The sequence below is a fragment of the Leptodactylus fuscus genome, chromosome 5 (genome assembly GCF_031893055.1).
Source record: "Leptodactylus fuscus isolate aLepFus1 chromosome 5, aLepFus1.hap2, whole genome shotgun sequence".
Lineage (NCBI taxonomy): Eukaryota > Metazoa > Chordata > Amphibia > Anura > Leptodactylidae > Leptodactylus > Leptodactylus fuscus.
In genome coordinates, this window is record NC_134269.1 from 124,904,780 (window position 1) to 124,925,674 (window position 20,895).

The 20,895-nt window shown below is 40.7% G+C and overlaps 1 protein-coding gene across 1 annotated transcript in view; it reads right to left on the reverse strand.

Annotated features, from left to right (window-relative positions):
- Positions 1-20,895, reverse strand: part of IL17REL (interleukin 17 receptor E like) — a 97,082-nt gene that overhangs the window by 41,419 nt on the left and 34,768 nt on the right. The window contains exons 10-14 of the mRNA XM_075273437.1: positions 16,322-16,479; positions 15,061-15,105; positions 7,685-7,742; positions 7,374-7,519; positions 5,219-5,284 (exon numbers count right to left, since the gene is read on the reverse strand). Of these exons, the coding sequence (XP_075129538.1) occupies positions 5,219-5,284; positions 7,374-7,519; positions 7,685-7,742; positions 15,061-15,105; positions 16,322-16,479 (473 nt within the window). The remainder of the gene's footprint in view (positions 1-5,218; positions 5,285-7,373; positions 7,520-7,684; positions 7,743-15,060; positions 15,106-16,321; positions 16,480-20,895) is intronic.

The following is a 20,895-nucleotide window of genomic DNA, read 5'->3' on the forward strand; positions in this document are numbered from 1 at the left end:
CTGTGTTTGGAATGCTGTATCTCAGCAACGGTATGTCCGAGCGAGTTGGAGTCTCGTCTTAAACCTTCCCTGATATCAGAAGTATGTCTGTACCAAATTTGGTGAAGATCGGTCCAGTCGTTTGGTTCGCATTAGAGTACAGACAGACAGACAGACAAGAATTCATTTTTATAAGATGGAGAGATTAATGTCTTGAAATAAACACATTTCTTACAGATTCAAAATATTTTACATCTTTGTCATGTTTCATCACATAATATGAAAAAAGTGTACAACTTAGACACTTCACTCCTATTCTGCCTCAAAATCCATTAAAGAGAACTCTAACAAGTATTAGTTTTTCTATATATGGGAAGAATATGCAAATCTGTCTCCCAAGATGTAAACAGGGAGACAGTGCCTCTGTTATGCTGCTCTCTATTGGGAAGCACCCTGAACATCATGCCCGACTTTCCCAGAAGTCTTTACTGCATAATGCGGGGTTATAACACTTATAAGCATTTATGTGACAGTCTGCATCACCCCACCTCATCATCTGCCAAGCCATGTGATGCAAAGACAGGTATTTGGAGGAGTTATCATTGTATTCAAGTCCCCATGGCTTAATAAGGTGCCTGTCCATGTTACAGAAGTAGTGTATTATAGAGCATGAGTGAAGAGGCTGGTTGGAGCTCTAGACCCTTAATGGAATTAAAAAGTTTTTACATATTAAAAAAAAGAAAAATCCACAGTTGCTAAAAAATAGCAACTAATTCTCAACCATTCTAAATTCACTTCCTATTCTCAATTATAATATAACAAAGAAACCGCTCAACCCCCTTTAGGTAAAAAGGAATGGAAACATACTTGGTTTAAGGCTGCTCCAGATAAATCCCCGACTGAAGAGGATGCAAATGCACAATATTGAAACCGAAGAAAATAAAATATCCAGCGCCAGAAAAATTAAAACTTCACCTTTACTTCATCAAAAATAAAATAATTACAAAAATGGATCCACTCAGTAATACAAAATAGTAGCTTACGCGTTTCGGGGCTGCATAGTATGCCCCTTACTCATAGCCTGCTAGTTACCAACTGAACCCACATTATATAGCTAGTTAGGTCCTCCCACATTCAGCTTTAATTTAACCTTATACATGCTATGTATACAAAAACATATAGAGTTTATGCAGTACAAGGAACACTAATCATAAAGCACAAAGAGATACAATTAACTCATTTACATGGTACAAATACTAATAAAGCATATCACAGACTCACCAAACCCTGACTGGAGCTGTAGGAGTCTATCCAAATCTTGTATGTGGCGTATATCACCCAAGGCCCGCCGCACGTCTAGCGAAGCACTCTCGCAATACTAGATCACATGGAACATCACATGACGTGCAGCGGGTTCAATTCAAACGCCGGTGTAGTATGATTGACATAGACAGAAAACCCACAAAAAAGGCAAAAGCCGATAAACAAACAATAAACCCATCAATAAATTAGAGCCAAACCCTGCCTAATATTCAATCCCACCGGTATTCTAGTATTCAACTTCCAGATCCAGAAGGCTTCCTTTTTCTTAGGCATAGAAACATGTTGGATCGCATAAAACAGGAAAGATGATTTATCTCCATTATGACAGGTGGCAAAATGTCTCGATACATTGGAGATATTGTCTGATGGATTTTTTGAACAATCCGCCAGGTGTTCGGATATTCTAGTTTTAGCTTGGCGGATTGTACAACCTACATAGAGCAGGTCACACAAAGTGCATTCAATAACGTAAATGACATACGTACTATTACAATTTAAAAAATTCCTAATGTTAAATAGGGTTTTGTTGGTAGATGGACCAAAAGTTTTTGTTCTTTTGCTATATTTACATACGGTACATCTGCTAGATGCACATTTATAAAAACCTGCGGTTTTCAACCATGTAGATTCTTGCTCATCTTGTGAACTATATAAACTCGGAGAGAGGTGATCTGCTAGTGACCTACCCCTACTCGGAACAAATCTGACACCCGCTTGTAAGATGTTTTTAACCACTGGATCAGTCTCCAGAATCTGTAAGTTTCTTTTAATGGCCTGCACTACTTGATTATACTGGGGACTATATGGAAATGGAAATGAAAAAAATAAACAGCATTGTACTCAAAAAATGGCAAACTCATATCTTCTAAAAATATTTATCTCATATAGTGAACACCATAACAGGAAAAAGGCCAAATGCACAAATCAACATTTTTCCAGAGCTTTGCCTCTCCAAAAAAGTGTTCAACATTAATGGAATAATCCTTTAGATAAAAAGTATTTCATAAAGTATAGTAAGATTGCTAGTAATTCAGAAAGATTTAATTAGTGTTTTTCTGACCTCATTTTGCAAACTATGAGTGCTGATTTATGGAAAGAGGAGGTAAGGTCTTATACTAGATCTCAAACCATTATCTCCCTATATTATAAAAATGAATTTCTGTCTGTCTGTCTGTCTGTCTGTCTGTGCTCTAATGCGAACCAAACGACTGGACCGATCTTCACCAAATTTGGTACAGAGATACTTCAGGTATCCGGGAAGGTTTAAGATGAGACTCCAACTCACTCGGACGTACCGTTGCTGAGATACAGCATTCCAAACACAGTGCCCCCCCCCCCCCCTTAGCCAATACAAACCTGCCAGACTTTCACTCATATTCCAACTGCAATACACACGGTCACTCCACATGCACAATACATCACTGATATCCAAACTGAGATACACGCATCAGAGGATTAGATACACAGATCAGCACACAGTATCACACACCAGAGGATTAGATACACACGTCTGCACACAGTCCCACAAACCAGAGGATTAAATACGCACTTCTGCACACGGTTCCACATGCCGAAGGATTAGATACAGGCGTCTACATACAGTTCCACACTCCAGAGGATTAGATACGCGCATCTGCACACATTTGTACACGCCATAGGATTAGATACACGCCTCTGCACAGAGTACCACATGCCGTAGGATTAGATACACACGTCTACACATAGTTCCACACGCAGAAGGATTAGATACGCGCCTCTTCACACAATACTACACAAGGGAGGATTAGATACGTGTGTGTGTGCACACAGTACCACACTTTGGAGGATTAGATACATGCCTCTGCACACAGTACCACATGCCATAGGATTAGATACGCGCGTCTGCACACAGTACCACATGCCGGGGGATTGGATACGCGCGTCTACACACAGTTCCACATGCCATAGGATTAGATACACGCCTCTTCACACAATACCACACAGGGGAGGATTAGATACACGTGTCTTCACACAATTGTACACGCCATAGGATTAGATACACGCGTCTGCACACAGTAACTCATGCCGTAGGATTAGATACGCGTGTCTACACACAGTACCACATGTCGTAGCATTAGATACGCGTGTCTGCACACAGTACCACTTGCCGTAGGATTAGATACGCGCATCTACACACAGTTCCACACTCCAGAGGATTAGATACGCGCATCTGCACACAGTTGTACACGCCATAGGATTAGATACACACGTCTGCAGAGTACCACATGCCATAGGATTAGATACACGCGTCTACATACAGTTCCACACTCCAGAGGATTAGATACGCGCGTCTGCACACAGTTGTACACGCCATAGAATTAGATACACGTGTCTGCACACAGTACCACATGCAGTAGGATTAGATACGTGAGTCTACACATAGTTCCACAAGCGGAAGGATTAGATACGCGCCTCTTCACACAATACCACACAGGGGAGGATTAGATACATGTGTGTGCACACAGTACCACACTTTGGAGGATTAGATGCATGCCTCTGCACACAGTACCACAAGCCAGAGAATTAGATACGCGTCTCAGCACACAGTATCACATGGGGGAGGATTAGATACGCGCGTCTACACACAGTACCACATGCCATAGGATTAGATACGCCCATCTACACATAGTTCCACATGCCGAAGGATTAGATACGCGCCTCTTCACACAATACCACACAAGGAAGGATTAGATACGTGTGTGTGCACACAGTACCAAACTTTGGAGGATTAGATACATGCCTCTGGATACAGTACCACAAGCCAGAGAATTAGATACGCATTTCCGCACACAGTATCACACGGGGGAGGATTAGATACGCGCGTCTGCACACAGTACCACACAGGGGAGGATTAGATACGCACGTCTACACGCAGTACCACATGCCGGGGATTGGATACGCGTGTCTACACACAGTACCACATGCCGTAGGATTAGATACGCGCGTCTGCACACAGTACCACATGCCGGGGGATTGGATACACGCGTCTACACACTGTTCCACACGCCATAGGATTAGATACACGCCTCTTCACACAATACCACACAGGGGAGGATTAGATACACGTGTCTTCACACAGTTGTACACGCCATAGGATTAGATACACACGTCTGCACAGAGTACCACATGCCGTAGGATTAGATACACGCATCTACATACAGTTCCACACTCCAGAGGATTAGATACACACATCTGCACACAGTACCACATGCTGTAGGATTAGATACGCGAGTCTACACACAGTTCCACATGCCAAAGGATTAGATACGCGCCACTTCACACAATACCACACAGGGGAGGATTAGATACATGCGTCTGAATACAGTACCACACTTTGGAGGATTAGATACATGCATCTGCACACAGTACCACATGCCAGATAATTAGATACGCATCTCAGCAGACAGTACCACACGGGGGAGGATTAGATACGCGCATCTGCACACAGTACCTCACGCCAGGGATTAGATACACCTGTCTGCACACAGTACCACACGCCAGAGGATTAGATACACGCGTCTGCACATAGTACCACATGCTGTAAGATTAGATATGCACGTCTGCACACAGTTTCATTTACGGGAGGATTAGATACACACATCTGTACACAGTACCACACCAACAAGGATTGGGGAAGGATTAGATACAGCTTTACTCCAGGTATCCATAACAACTGATCACAGGTTTTTCACTGATATCCAAAATGAGATACACATAATCACATGACGCTTATGGACATACACACAAACCACATACAAAATACACCAGTGCAAAACTGGACAATTCTTATGAGGCCACTACACAAACATAACATGTAATATACCCGTGCGAAGCCGGGTCCTCCCTCTAGTATATTATATATTTATTATATTCTTACCTGAATACAAATATTTGGTCTGCATAGATCTCTTGATAAGTTGAGGGTTACGTAGCCTGATGCTCCCTATGGATATGTAAAAATTATTAGCCAGACTGAACAGGATAGCGAATATAATTTTAATGTGATAAATTGGTTGATCAGAACAATTGAACAGAGATCGAGATCCACCAAGAATATATATTTTTTTTTTTTAACTATTGTATTTTTACAAGTATGAATGATTTTACTTATGTAGTCACATGTGGCATTCCAAAGTACTAGATAAGTCATAAACTCAGCTTTGTGCATTATACCTTAAACTAATAAACAATATAAAGAGAGAGATGAGATTCCTTTGTGTTATAGCAAGAAAGCTCAGTCCTTTTGCTGGAGACAGTTGTCTACTATTGTTATGGGGGTCCTTGGCTTTCACATTATTTGCGTTTCCTTGGGTGTCATTCTTATTCATTTTCCTATTACTTACTGTCTGGGGGTTCCTGGTACAGTGGTTGTCGCTGCTATTCAGTGTTTTATTAATAAACTTTGTGGTCTAGACAATTGAGTTTTTGAACATACTTTTATATTTGTTGCAATAGAATCTCAGAACCTTCCTTTAGCTTATTTCTGCAAGATTATGGATCCTATAAAGTGTGTATTTCTTTAAAATAACTGGTGAAGTACTGATACTGGTTTTCTATGGGGAAATATACCTCTGAGCTTCTGAGTAACATTACGGACAAACTTATGGATGGAAAAATATATTCCTACCTGCATAGAGCAGAATTTAAAAATGTTGATGCTGAAGAGTTTGACCTATACTGCATGTAATATAAATCTCTAAGAACATAAAGTTGGGTCCATCCTTCATACACAACCACCACAATGAATATGACGTAAAGTACTCCTGGGTTATTTTCATGAAATGTTTTGTATCACTATATTCTGAAACCGTGTCCTATCACTAGTGCAGAATTTGACTCCAAGAGGAAAGTATAGCGCTATACTCAGGACTACAGGAATTCATCCTCCAAACATCCAGAATAAAAGCAGCAGGTACTGTGAACTTTAACAACTTAGCTTCTTATGTGAGAAACTAATCAAACAGAAGAATCTTCTTCTATTTTAGCCAATATTATCAGTAGCTATTTCTTAGACTGGGAACCTGTGACTACCTCCTGATACACTTCTTCTTTCTAACGATGTACCAAATATCTGCTTTCTGATAGGTTTGTTTTGTGTCAATATAATGGTGACCTTCTTTTGGGTGCATTCACACAGACAAAAATGGTGAGGAATTTGGTGTGGAATTTCGGCGCTGAAATTCCTAGCAGAAAAAGGAACCCATTGAAGTCAATGGGAGGCTTTTTTTTTTTTTGGGCGCTGAAATTCCACACCAAATTCTTCACCATTTTCCTCCATATTAATGGACCCTAACTTGTATTGACGTCTATCTGTGCTGCAAATTGAGCAATCTAAGCTACTAAATTGTAGACTTTAACTCAATCTCTATCCAGACATTTTATATCCCTATTTTTTTCTGAAATAGCAAACCAACAGGCCACACCAGACCATGTAACTGCTTATCTATGCATTGTCCAATTACCTTCAATCCACTTCAGTCAGTCAGTGTTTAGATGTGAAATAAAGAAATGTTTCTCTATCCCAATTTTTCTGGACATGGTTGCTTGTTCTTTATACTAATCACCATCTTAGCCTACATCCACACCACCATTATAAGAGTGCATTGCTATCATCCATCTCCCTCTTTCTGTGTCTCTTCCCATTGACTCTAATGTAAAAAAGGACTTTTTCTTCAGTGATAAAAGCAAATACCCTAATGGATGAAAGCTGCCATTGTGTTTTGTACATTGGGGTTGGGGAGAAATGCAGATAGACCACCAATAGTGAGGACTCCGAATCTGTCATTCAATATCCACTGCTCTCGTCCTATGATGGATGAGAGCAATAGACATTGAATAATGGTGATGTGAATCCATCCTTAAATCAGTTGCACGCATTAAAATGGAAGATACCCCTATGTAGAATTTTTTTGTTTACCTTAATTTCTGTTATTTGCTTTCACATCCCACCTGCTATTTGCTATGCATTTGTAACAGACTGTACTTGAGAAAATAAAGTGTTAGGCAGATTGTACAAAAATCTGCAAACTCACCACATGGACTAAAGCAAGCTTTTGAAGAGTTTCACAAGAATCATGTTTTGTCCGATTGCAAATAAAAACCGAAAACTTTGCTTTAGCTGAAGAGATGAATTTGATCTGTATCATTTCAGCCATAACATTAGTTTTCATTTTCCAAGCTGAAATAGAAACTAATGTGAGTAAATATTCTCAGTGTGTGTATAATTGTATCTGCAGTTTGCATCTTATCATTGGTCTTTTCAATGCCGCTCTGTTATATTATATTTTTCAGATATATAACTTGATATTAGGTTTACATATTGTTTGTGCTATTGTGTTATTACCTGGAAAGGCTTCAGATGCAAAGGGACATCTCACCCAAGAGTTCTCTTCAGTGGTAAACTGGAAATAAAAACAAGTGCATACATATGTATATGGGCCAGGTCAGGCAAAAACACATCATGCCCTATGTTTGTCCAATTCTCTGATAAATGTGATTGTAGTTTGCAATCTAGGTTTTCCTTGGACTGCACACAATAAAGAAAAAATTTGTTTTATACAGATGAAACAATGAACTTATGCCTGAATAAGCCCTTAACCCCTTAAGGACACAGCCCAAAAGTATGTTAAGCACCAGGCCTATTTTTTCAAAATTGACATGTGTCATTTTAAATGGCAATAACTTTGAGACGCTTTAACTTACACAAGTGATTTTGAGAATGTTTTCTCGTATCACATTATACTTCATGTTAGTGGTAAACACTGATCAATATTTATGTATTTGTTTATTAAAAAAAATAGGAAATTTGATGGAAATTTGGAAAAAAAATGCAATTTTCAAAATGTGAAATTCTCTGCTTTTCATGCAGATACCGTATTTTTTGGACTATAAGACGCACCCAGGTTTTAGAGGAGAAAAATAGGGAAAAAAAATTATAAGGCAAAAAATGGTAAAATATTTAATATATGGGAGTTGTAGTTTTGGAACAGCTGCAAGGCCACATTGACAGGTGACCCTGCAGCTGTACGGGGATGTATAGGGCGTTTTTTTTTGTGGGGCCAGGTGTAGACCGGGCATTTTCAGACACAGGGATACCTAATGTATATGTTTCACAGTAATGTTATACTTTTATATGTATTCTAGGGAAAGGAGGTGAACTTTTATTTATTTTATTTTTTATTATATTTTTTTTAAGTGTTTTTTTTTTTTTTTTACTATTTTAATATCCCCCGCCTAGGGGGCTTGAACCTGCAATCATTTGATTGCAAGTCCCATAGACGGCAATACAAGTGTATTGCCGTCTATGGGAGATTCTATACATCACTATCGCGGAGGGTCATAGACCAGCCGCGATAGTAATATATATCTATGACAGGCCTGGGAGCCTTCATTAGGCTCCCGGCTGTCATCGGAACAGGTCGGCTCCTGCGGCCTCGCCGTGCAGGAGCCGGCCTGCATCACTAAAGGTAGCCGGGGGGGACCGGCCCCGGGGCTAACTAACTGCCGGGACCTGCGGAGGAGGAGCGGATTTGCAGCATGGCCGCGCTACTGCCACCGCTGGTTTTCTTCAGCGGCAGTAGCACGGCAATCCGCAGGCCCCGGCAGCTAAGACAGTCCCCGGCATCTGCTGTAATAGACCGGCGGATGCCGGGGAGTGTCTTAGCTGCCGGGGCCTGCAGTATTGTCACACTTCTGCCGCTGAAGAAAACCAGCGGTGGCAGTAGCGCGGCAATCTGCAGGCCCCGGCAGCTAAGACACTCCCCGGCATCCGCCGGTCTATTACAGCAGATGCCGGGGACTGTCTTAGCTGCCGGGGCCTGCGGATTGCCGTGCTACTGCCGCTGAAGAAAACCAGCGGTGGCAGTAGCGCGGCCATGCTGCAAACCCACATTCAGACTATAAGACGCACCCTCATTTTCCTCCGAAATTTTGGGGAAAAAAAGTGCGTCTTATAGTCCGAAAAATACGGTAGTTATACCACCCAAATATAGTAATAAATATTATCTCCCATATCTCTGCTTTATATCGGCATCATCTTTTGATTGTATTTTAATTTATTGTGGACGTTACAAGGCTTACAAGTGTAACAGCGATTTTCTAGATTTACAAGAAATGTAACTGTTTGTTTTTTTTGTTTGTTTTACACACTTTAAAAAAAAAAAAAAAACTTTTTTACATTTGTGCTGTAAGCACACTAGAACCAGCGATCAGAGAGGATCACTGGTTCTATACTAACTATAGACTTGCAATACACGTGTATTGCAGTCTATAGCGGAAGTTAGCTATGCAGATGCATAGACTAGCTTTCTCTTGTCCCAGCATCCAAGGGGTTAACACTCCCCCCCATCGGAGCGAGCTCCGATGGGGGGAGGGATTAAGGAGCAGCTTGTAGCTGTAAATTACAGCTCACACAGACTCCTTAGGCAGCCGGCAGCATGCTTTATGGCCGGCCAAACCCCTAGGGTGCCATGATCACTATGGATCATGGCACCTTAAGGGTTAAACAGGGGGGGGTCGGTGCAATCACCGTCCCTGCTGCTACAGGGGAAGCCTGGCTGTCAGATACAGCCGGCCTCCCATGGAGATCGCACGGGCTCTGCTTCTGAACCCGTGCGATCTCTATCACGTACAGGTACGTGGGAATGCGGGAACTAACCACATTCCCTGACGTACAGGTACGTGATTTAGCGTTAAGGGGTTAAAAGAATTGTACCATCAATAAATGGGTTGTCCCATGAACTACATTTATCACCTATTCATATGATCAGATACATGTCTGATGGCTGGGACCTCCACTAATCAATAGATCGTAAATCCTGATCTTCAAGTTCCTTGTCACGGCACAACCATAGTGTGAAGAACTTTGAATGAAATGGTGGTCTTGCATGTGCCTTGCCATTACATTCAATGGCCTTTGTTGTGAGGCCTACATGCCTTTGTTTATTGTGTGCTCCTTTTTCCCCTTTCTTATTATCAAAAACCCATAAACTTTGATTACACATAAAAGTTAATTTTACAGAGTCTTCTCTGATCCCAGGCATTATGGAGACCTGGTGGCTATGTCACCCACTCTGAGCTGGCATTATATTTGAAGTTCCGACGTGTGTGTGTGTGTGTGTGTGTATGTGTGTATATATATATATATATATATATATATATATATATATATATATATATATATATATATATATATATACACATACATATATACATAGTGGATGTCAGGAAGGGGATAATCATCTGCACTGAGCCTGTGTAAAAATGGAGAAAAGACAGATCTATATGTGGCAAAAAAAATTTAAGCTATGTTTACTAGAGCTGTGCGAACACCATTCGATTGACTATCAGGCCGTTCGATGTATCAGTTCCCAATCGAATACCACGCGGCATACGCAGTAAATATTCATATCCCCTCCCACCTTCCCTGGCGTGTTTTTTGCACCAATAACTGTGCAGGGGAGGTGGGACAGGAACTACCACAACGGAGGCAGAGAAAAAATTGAAAAAACCCATTGGCTGCCGAAAACATGTGACCTCCCATTCATAAGAACGGCCGCCGCCATATTTGTGTCATTTTGCGGTGAGAGATAGGGAGAGAGACATATCTGCTGAGGGTTAGATAGGCATTAGCTTGAGATAGGCAGGGAAAAACCGAAGAACAACAGCAGCTCTTCTCAGAGCTATACACTGCAGGGACAGGAGTCCAGATTTCCACAGACTGTGGAAAACAGGGATACAGAACAGTTACTTGTTGGTTAAATCTGGTGTCGGAAGGGAAAGTGGTTGGACTATTAACACCTGATCAGAACCCTGTATAGGTAATGTAGATTCCGATATTAGAGGACCATTACCGGTAGTAGTAGTTGCAGCCAATTCTCCACCTTTGCGGTCCTCAAAATGTTATCAATTTCCCAATCAAAATCAAGGTCAATGTCTGGGTCCTCAGTCCAATCCACTGCATCAATCCATTACAATGAGAGTAATGGCTCTGGAACCACCGTTTTAGGGGCTAAGAATTTTAAAGGGGCTAACACTCTGCTGGTGCAAGGCTCAACTCACCCAAAGGCCAAAAACTCTGCTGGTGCAAGGCTGAAGTCACCTAAAGGGCCTCAATCTCTGCTGGTAGCTCAGCTTAAGGGCCTCTAACATAATTTGGAAGGGCTCATGTTAAGGACCATAAAAGTTAATTTTGGAAGGTCTTACCACATCAGACACACATCCACAATGACCATTCCTATTCCATCTGTGGTTGTCATGGGCAATGTGATTTAAAGGGGTGCTTGTTAATGTTTCTTTAGCTTAAATTTGGGTTTCTGTCTATCCATTTGTGAATGTTTTTTATGGATTTTTTTTTCTATTAAATGTTACGTTTTATGAAATTTTGGACCCCTTCTCTTTGCTGGACAACATTTCATTTTGTTTTTCATGCATCGCCTTAGTCCGGGAGGCATTGTCTGCGCAGAGCTTTGTTAGGTGCAGTTTGAGAACATTTTAAGGTTGGCTGTGGATGCCCTGTCGCATCTTCTGAAAATATAAACCCACGACAACCTTTGACACATTCAGAATTTAAAATATTGTGTCACATGAATTTATTCAACTGCTGTTTGCAGCATCTAATAGATCTGTCCCTGTTATCTCTATTAAGGTTTCCGGCCTTACTAGAACTCTTAGTCAGAATGCCTGATGCCTCGGGGTTGTATTTGACTCAGACCTTTCCTTCACGCCCCATATCCAATTACTCACATGCTCATGTCATCGCCACCTCAAAAACATCTCCAGAATACGCCATTTCCTTATCCGAAATCTATTAAAAACACTTATTGTCGCTCTGATTCACTCTCGTCGTGCCTATTGTAACTCCTTACTAATCGGTCTTCCCCTCACTAAACTCTGCTCTCTATAATCTATTCTGAATGCAGCGGCCAGGCTCATCTATCAGTCTAGATCAGTGGCGTAACTAGAAATGGCGGGTCCCGTGGCGAACTTTTGACATGCCCCCCCCCCCGACCAACACCGACGCCGAAGACATCGAACGACCCCTTCCTCCGCAGTCTATTATGTCCCTTAGTGGCCCCTGAACACAGTATTATCCCCCTGCACACAGTATTATGTCCCTTACTGGCCCCTGCACACAGTATTGTCCCCCATAGTGGCACCTACACACAGTATTATTCCCCATAGTGGCCCCTGCACACAGTATTATGTCCCACTGTGGACACCCATAAACAATTATTATACACTCTGGGGTCTTTTCAGACCCCAGAGTATAATAATCAGAGACCCGGGGGAATAAAAACCTAAAAAACTACTGTTACTTACTTACCTGTCCCCCGTCTCCTACGCGGTCTTCTCCGCTGCCTTCTCCACTGCTGTCCTTGTTCAATGACGTCGGACGTCACATGACCCCGGACGCCGATCATTATACTCTGGGTCCGAAAAGACCCCTGAGTATAATGATAGCTGCGGTAGCGGCTGTCACCGGGCCCCTAATGTCCCAGGCCCTGTGGCAGCTGCCTCCGCTGCTATGGCGATAGTTATGCCACTGGTCTAGATACTACAGCGATGCCTCCGGTCTGTGCCAGTCACTACATTGGCTGCCTATTCACTACAGAATACAATATAAATGTATTACTCTCATCTACCAGGCTCTCCATAATGCTGCATCTTACTACATTCCCTCTCTCATCTCTGTCTATCACCCATCCCGTGCGCTCTGCTCACTCAATGACCTAAGACCAATATCTAAAATTTAATATCTCTCATCTAATATCTCACTCAATGACCTAAGACCAATAGTTTATCAATGTCATCAGAACCTCCTACACTCGTATACAAGACTTCTCCCGAGTTGCACCACTTCTCTGGAATGCTCTACCCCGGACAATCAGATTAACTCCCAATTTCTACAGCTTCAAACGCAAACTAAAGACTCATCTTTTCAGATAGTCATGTCACAATACCTAATGTAAACCCTTTCGTACTGTATTTAGAATCCCTAAAACGAAGCCTCCTATGTTCATGCTCCCACAGTAGCCTACAGAATATGATGCCGTTTCAGACTAACTTTATATACCTGTATCCAGGCACCAACTGCACGTTAAAGGACACGATTGGTAATGGCTCATACAGTTTTGTGTGTGTAATGACAGTAATCTCTATTACAAAATTGTCTGACCACTGTATAAGCAATGCTACCTCAGATGCCGCCCCTGCTACCTCTTGTCACCCCTCTACCTCATAGATTGTAAGCTCTTGCGAACAGCGCCCTCAGTCCCATCATGTGAATTAACTATTTCTTTGTAATGAATCTTTTTGTCTGTACTTAAACTCTACAAATTGTACAGCGCTGCAGAATATGTTCGCGCTATATAAATAAAATATATTATCATTATTATTATTATTCTGCATGACTTAAACGATGTGTCCTAAGGCCTGGTGGGTGCATCACAATCATGAACCAGATCTCAATCATAAGAGAATTAAGCCTCCACTCCCCAGACTTCACGCCAAATCATTTACTGTTTACACCCCTCCTTACTGCTTATTCACTCAACAGGGTTCTCCGCCTATGCGCCACCCTTTGTAATAATGGCCTGCATACGACCTCATAGACACTAATGGATCTATTCACATTCTTGTTTTTTAAGGCCGAGAACCCAAGTCATGTAAATGCGACAGTTTTCCCACTGCGGAAACACCACAAAAAAAGCAGTGTTTTATAGTTACAGCTATGTAGATATGGGAGTCAAGTGAATCCCATCTCTACTTTGCGGGCAAGTACTTGCAACAGACACGTTGTGTTTTTGGAAACCTCTACGAAGTATCTTTAAGGGTGCATTCACACGGAGTAAAATGGAGTGTAATTTGGAGAGTTTACGGAGCGTTTACGTAAACGCTCCGTATACGCTCCATGAACTCTCCAAATTACACTCCATTTTACTCCGTGTGAATGCACCCTAAATAGAACTGCCGGAAGAACTGCAATGTGTTGCCACTGCAGTTTTTCCCACATTGCTTTTTTTTTACTACAAAACGCCACATGGGGCCTTAGCCTAAAGGTCTGTTTAACTGATCAATTAAATAATAGAACCTGTCATTTCCTTGATCCTCAAGTCCATGAGGGATCCATGAAAATGGGTTAGCCTTGTTTTTATGTCTTTTACAGTCAAGTATATGGTATATTTGTGTGAATGAGCACTTATATTGATAGCTCTGCTTTACATCACATGTCTCATTTACCACACTATTCCACCACACCTGATAGAGATCTGAGTAATCTTGAAAGTTTGCTTATGTCATGATATTATTTATTACTCTGTTTATTAAAGTTTTTAGAATAAGATAACCATAATTAATAATAGAAACATAGTACAATATGCTCTCAGATAAAACAAGAAATGAATCAGAACATTAAAAAAAGTCCAATGAACTATGTAAAATACTGTACAACCGAATATCTCCCCACCACGGTCATTGGAGAACCAGAATAACAGACAAATGGAGCATTAAAATCCCAACACAAACAGGTCCCAACAGACCCCTTTGACTATATCATGTGTTGTCTGGTGATTTGGGGCAAACACTGTGACTGAGTCTCGAAATAGAGATTCAGACATGTTTGTGAACCAAGCCTAGTTAGCCACTAAAAGGTATCTACTACTGAATATTCTTTTAAGACTTTATGTTTTTAATTTTTTTAAAAAAGTGTTGTGTACTTGCCTTCATACAAAGCTCAGGATGAGGGTCCACTTGATTATACATGGCCTAAATAATAACAAAAATTGTTAAAATGAAAACTACTTTAAGGCTAAGGCCCCATGGGCCATATCCGCAGCACTAAAGCACTGCAGGAAGAACCGCTGCATGAACGCATTGCGGTTCTTTCTGCAGCGCTTTTAAGAGAAAGTTCAGAGTTTTCCTCTGCAGACTTTCTGTTAACATTATATCTACAGGAAAGCCGTCGACGTTTCCATAAATATAATTGACATGCTGCGATTCGCAAAGTCACAACAGGTTTGCAAATCGCAGCATGTTCGCGCTGTGATCTTTTCCGCAAAGTGGAGATGGGATTCGCGTCTCCGCTCCGGGATAATCGCAGCGTTTACGTCCCGTGGGGCGCCGGCCTTAGGCTGAGGCCCCACGTTGTGGAAACGCAGCTTTTTTTGTTGCAGATTTTACTGCAGTTTTCTGAGCCAAAGCTAGGAGTGGATTGAGCAGAAGGTAGAAGAATAAGAACGTCCTATATATTTCCCATTCCTTTTGCAGCCTTTCTTGGCGCATTTCCACAACTTGGAGCTTCAGCCTTACACAAAACTTTCTTTCTTAAGTTGACACTTTCAGCTGTATACAGTCCCACCCCACTCATGCATATTATGTATCTTTTTAATTGTTGGTACAATGAAATATATTTGTTGATACTGTTTGATCGTATGCCAATATGTGACAGAATTCATTTGTTGCATGTTCACTACCAAATCTGCCCTGTAATTTTTTGAACGGACCATACAGGCTTTGGCAGTTTTTCTAATTTTTTTTACAACTTTACAAACAAGAAATGCTTAATAATTACTTTAACACATTTACAATCCAGATTTAGAAAAATAATACATTTAGTATGTCAATATTTAGGATGGACTGTGAAACAACCCTTGTAACTACACTGTCAATAATGTGCAGTTCTGGAATCCTTCTTTAGTAATAAGAACATATAGCTAATGCAGAGCCACTCCATGTAAAAGTATGAAACAATATGATACAATGAAATATTGCAGCAACAAAGGTGGCAATGGAAAAGGTGGCTTTATTGACTGCTGGAGAAGTTATCAAAGTCTATGTGGTTATATTCTCTTTTTGCTTTATACAGAAAATACTATTTCAACGCTCATTCCTATTCCTTAGCTGTAAGAATATGCTCTGTCTATTTTGAAAATTAAAGTTTGCACTAAATGCCAAACTGGGAACCAAAGGAGTATTACCCCACCTGGTCTTGGTTCACACTTGTTGAATTTGGGATGTTTAGACATTTTTCCTCTTTCATCCTGCATAGATTGACGGTAGCACCAACAGGACATGCTGACTTCCAGGCAAGGTCATGGGTTATAGGATTATATGTTATGTGGTCCCAGAGATGGCCAATATCTATGAAAAAGTATGAATAATTAATATATCATATACTCTTAAAGAGGGACGTAACTAGCAAAAACTGGGCCCCACAGCAAACTTTTGACTTGGGCCGCCCCACTGAATAGAATTCCCTTTCCTTACCTCAACACAATATAACGCCCCATTTACCCACACTATAATGGCTCAAGTGGCCTTCCGCACAATATAATGTTCCATAGCGGCCCCTCATTACAGTATTATGTTCCATAGGTGGCCCCTCCACATAGTATTTTGTCCCATCTTGTCCCCAGTGGTGTTTGTAGCAAATATTACAAAAATTTTGGGTTCAGCAGAACTAAAATTTTTTAAGGTACACCACCCACACACTATTATTATACTCTGGGGTCTTTTGAGACGCCAGAGTATGATGAACTGAGGTCCAGGGGAGATGACAAACTTAAAAAAACAGTGTTACTCACACTCCTGGGCTCCACTGCGACACCCTGCTGTTTTCAGTCCACTTCAATGACATCACAGATGTGGGTTACGCCAGCACCATTATGCGTCGTGAGGCTGGCCTGACCCGTGTAACATCTGTAATATCACTAAAGAAGCCAAAGACAGCATGCAGTCACTCAGCAGAGTGTTACACTATGTGTGGATGCTCTGTGGACACCTATGGCTGATAGGGGAAATGCACAGCAGACAATAGTTACAGCAAAGAAGAGACGAACTTACAGTCAGTTGCAGCACAGCTGGGTAGCGTTCGGCCGGTAGTAAAAGGCAGGTTGTGTAGCACTAGAGGTTTTCCTGATGAGAGACTGAATCAATCAGGGGGAGCTCATGTGCAGCTGAGGGGATAAGCTGAAGGGCAACAGCCGGGAGGAAGACAGGTATCAAGATGCAGGTATGGTAAGAAATGGCAGAACTCTGGAACAAGAGAACCACGGGACTCTTCACAATAGAGGCGGAGAGCTAGAGGCAGCCGAGACAAAGATCTGACTGATACTCAAGCAGGGAGGAACACAGGTGCATTCATTAATATAGCCTCAAGAGCAGGCAAGATGGCCACCGAAGCTATAGCGGCCATCTTACAACGAGGCAGACTTGCCCACAGACAGGTGAAACGTAAAAACAGAACTGGATCCTTACACAGAGATGAGTACCACTGTTTTTTTTTAAGTTTGCTAACCTCCCTGGGGCCTCCAGTCATTAGAGACCCCAAATTATAATAATAGTATTTGTTGGGGTTTATTCAACAAATGCTCTTGCCGTGGGCCAATATCTCCCCACTGTCAGAAGGGTTGGGCCTTGCAACCTAGCATAATCACTGGGTTGTGAGAAAGTGAAAAAGAGTCCCACTAAGAAAGCACTCAATTTTACACACCGTTTTATAACCATTCCAAAACCAAAACTTTTTATTTCTCTGTATACATGTTTTTACAGGACATGTTTTTATGGCAGCACTCTGGTACATATAATGTTTTGCTTAGTACTTATTAATTTTATTAATGTTTTGAGGGCTATAGTAAAAAACCTGCAATTGTGCCATTGTTTTATGTGTTGTATTGTACCACATGCTGGATGATAAATTTAAGGAATATTTAGACTGTCTTATCTGTATTTATGCCATCTACTAACAGGGTAACTTTGCACCAAAATTCTGGCACTAACCCCACAAAATGGTCAAGTAAAATATGCAAATAGACAAAGCTCAAAAGTTCTGAAACAAAATCATTTAAAGAAGACCTTTCATGGATTTGGGCACTGTCGGCTTTCCCGATCTCTGCCCCGGGTAAAGGGCTATTGGTGCCGGTACAGTCTGTCAGGAATGTCCTTCTTCACAGCAGCGCCTGTACTGTGAGAGCGGGGAGGAACGCCCCCTCCCCTCCTGATAATACTTATCTATGGACGAGCACTGTGAGCAGAGGGAGGGGCGTTCCTCCCCGCTCACACTATACAGTGCGATAGGTGCTGCTGTGGAGAAGGACGTTCCTGACAGACTGTCAGGAACGCCCTTCTGACTGTAAAGAGCTACAGTAACTGCACCAATAGCTCTTTACCCGGGGCACAGATCGGGAAAGCCGACAGTGTGCTGAATTCAGCGCACTATTGGCTTTCTAGCAGTATATAGAACTGCCTGTGCCCAAACCCGTGAAACGTCCTCTTTGACTATAAGCTATAAAACCAAAGTGTCATGAACATAATTGCTTTGTTTAGAGAGTCAACCGAGTCTATGAAGACAAGCACACTAATCCCTAGTGTGAATATATAATGGGGTCTTTGCTAACGTGGGCTTGTGTGAGCCAAAGCAGAATTGTATCAAAACTGAGGCCAGTATGCAGTATGTTATCTGGTCACATAAAAGTACAGTTTGTAGTCTTCAGCCAAGAAGATAACCATGAAGCACAAATGGACTTTCCAACATGACAATGATGTGAAGCATAAAGCCCTTCAGTGGCTGCTTTAGAAGAAAGTGAAGGTTTTGGAGTGTCTATCTCAGTCTTCATACCTCCACATCTTTAGGCTACTTTGTGGAGAACACAAACATATAGAAGGAAATTTAATATTCCCTCCATGCCAGACCGCTAAGTATTGGAGGACTTGATCCACTGCCATTATGCTGACCCTCTGATCACTTGCACAACACTACAGCAATTTTAGTTACCGAGATTACTTCTCTTATTATCATACTTCTGCAGTGGAGTTTACTCTTTTTAGAGAGAATCCTTATTAGTCCGAATTTATATTCATTGATAGGTCTCAGCTTTAGATGGGGGATTATATGGCTGTAAGATCGCCTCAGTCTCAGGGTTCATATAACTAATGATCCAGCTGAACTGTTTCAGTATTTTCCTGAGTGTCCACATCATCTGGTGACCCTTTTGTAAGGATAAAGCCCAGAATATAGGGGGGATTGTCATTGGTGCATAGATTTACTTGTATTGTACAATGATCCATACTAATAGTGAGTAATATGTATTTGTGGTGCAGATTACCAGATAACCTGCATACATAGCTGAGTCTAATAATTACGCAATAAAAGTTTTTGTTTTACATTTCATATCTATACACTAATAGCTATCCCCATAAGCCTCAATATAGAGATTAAATATACAGCCTCTATTGAGATCTACTTCAATTTCATGCCAGACAAGTTATGAGTTATACTGGAAATCAATGGACTGCATAGATATGAATTATGGCTCTCAAAACCTCCTGAAAATAATTATTGCAGGGGTGGAGGCTCTTAATAATTCTGGAGCGACCAGTGCCAGTGCCCTCCCATAGTTCATGCTAAATTAAAGATTCTACAGCATATAGAGCTTTTACCCCAAAGCATTAGGGATCTTCTAGGGGAAAAGTCTTCATTCACAACTATAACCAAAAACTGCAAGCCAGCAGTAATGCAAAAGGAAGCAACAGACAATATTAGCGGATTATATATATATATATATATATATATATATATATATATATATGTATGTATTTAAAAAATAATAAATAAATAAATACATAAAATTAAAATAATATATGTGTGTGTGTGTGTATGTATATATATATATATATATATATATATATATATGTTATTTTTTTTTTTTTTTTTTTTTAAATACATATATATATATATATAATCCGCTTGTGCAAAAGTTTGCTTTCTTTTATTTAATATTAAATAAAATATTAGTATGTAAAAATTTAAATAACGAACAAAGAACACTAAGACAAGAGCATGTACTGTAAAGCCCACCAGGGGGCGTAAGTTCCACTAGAGCTTATCTCAAAAGAAATAAATAACCCTATAAATAAATAAGCCCCTGACAAAGGCGCAACTGAAACGTGTGTCGGGAGTGGCGTCAAGTCTTACCCCTGGATAAAATCGCTCCACCATATGTCCACTATTTATGATCCACATGTATTTGTGTTTGGTGCTGGATTTAGCTGCTTCATTGTTGCCCTGCCCCTGACTTATGCTATTAGCCTCTCAGCCATTGCTATATGTGGGGTACTTATAGACATTTTCCAGAGCTCATATACAAGTTTAATGGCCGTATTTCAGCTTGATACTTCTAATAACATTCTTTGGTAGTAATGTAATTTATTTATTAATCTTATAAGAATAGTACCCATTTCTATATTTGTATTGTATTTCATATTTATTCATGAATTTATTGGGTGTAATTTATAGATCACGGGTACGTTCTATGTGAGTAACTTGACATCTTTTATACACTGTCCTTTTTGTTATGTCTATTGGATTTGTCTTGTCTATATTTTTATGATTAATAAAGCTTAATATGAATAAAGAAATACATTTGCCAAGATGGATTTTTATTGTAAGAATTTATTAAAACTATACTTTATGTACAAGCTATACTATTATTTACAATTTTGTACAGAGACGGAAGCGGCAAAAACAACTTCACTCAGGTAAACAGGTGAGATTTGGGG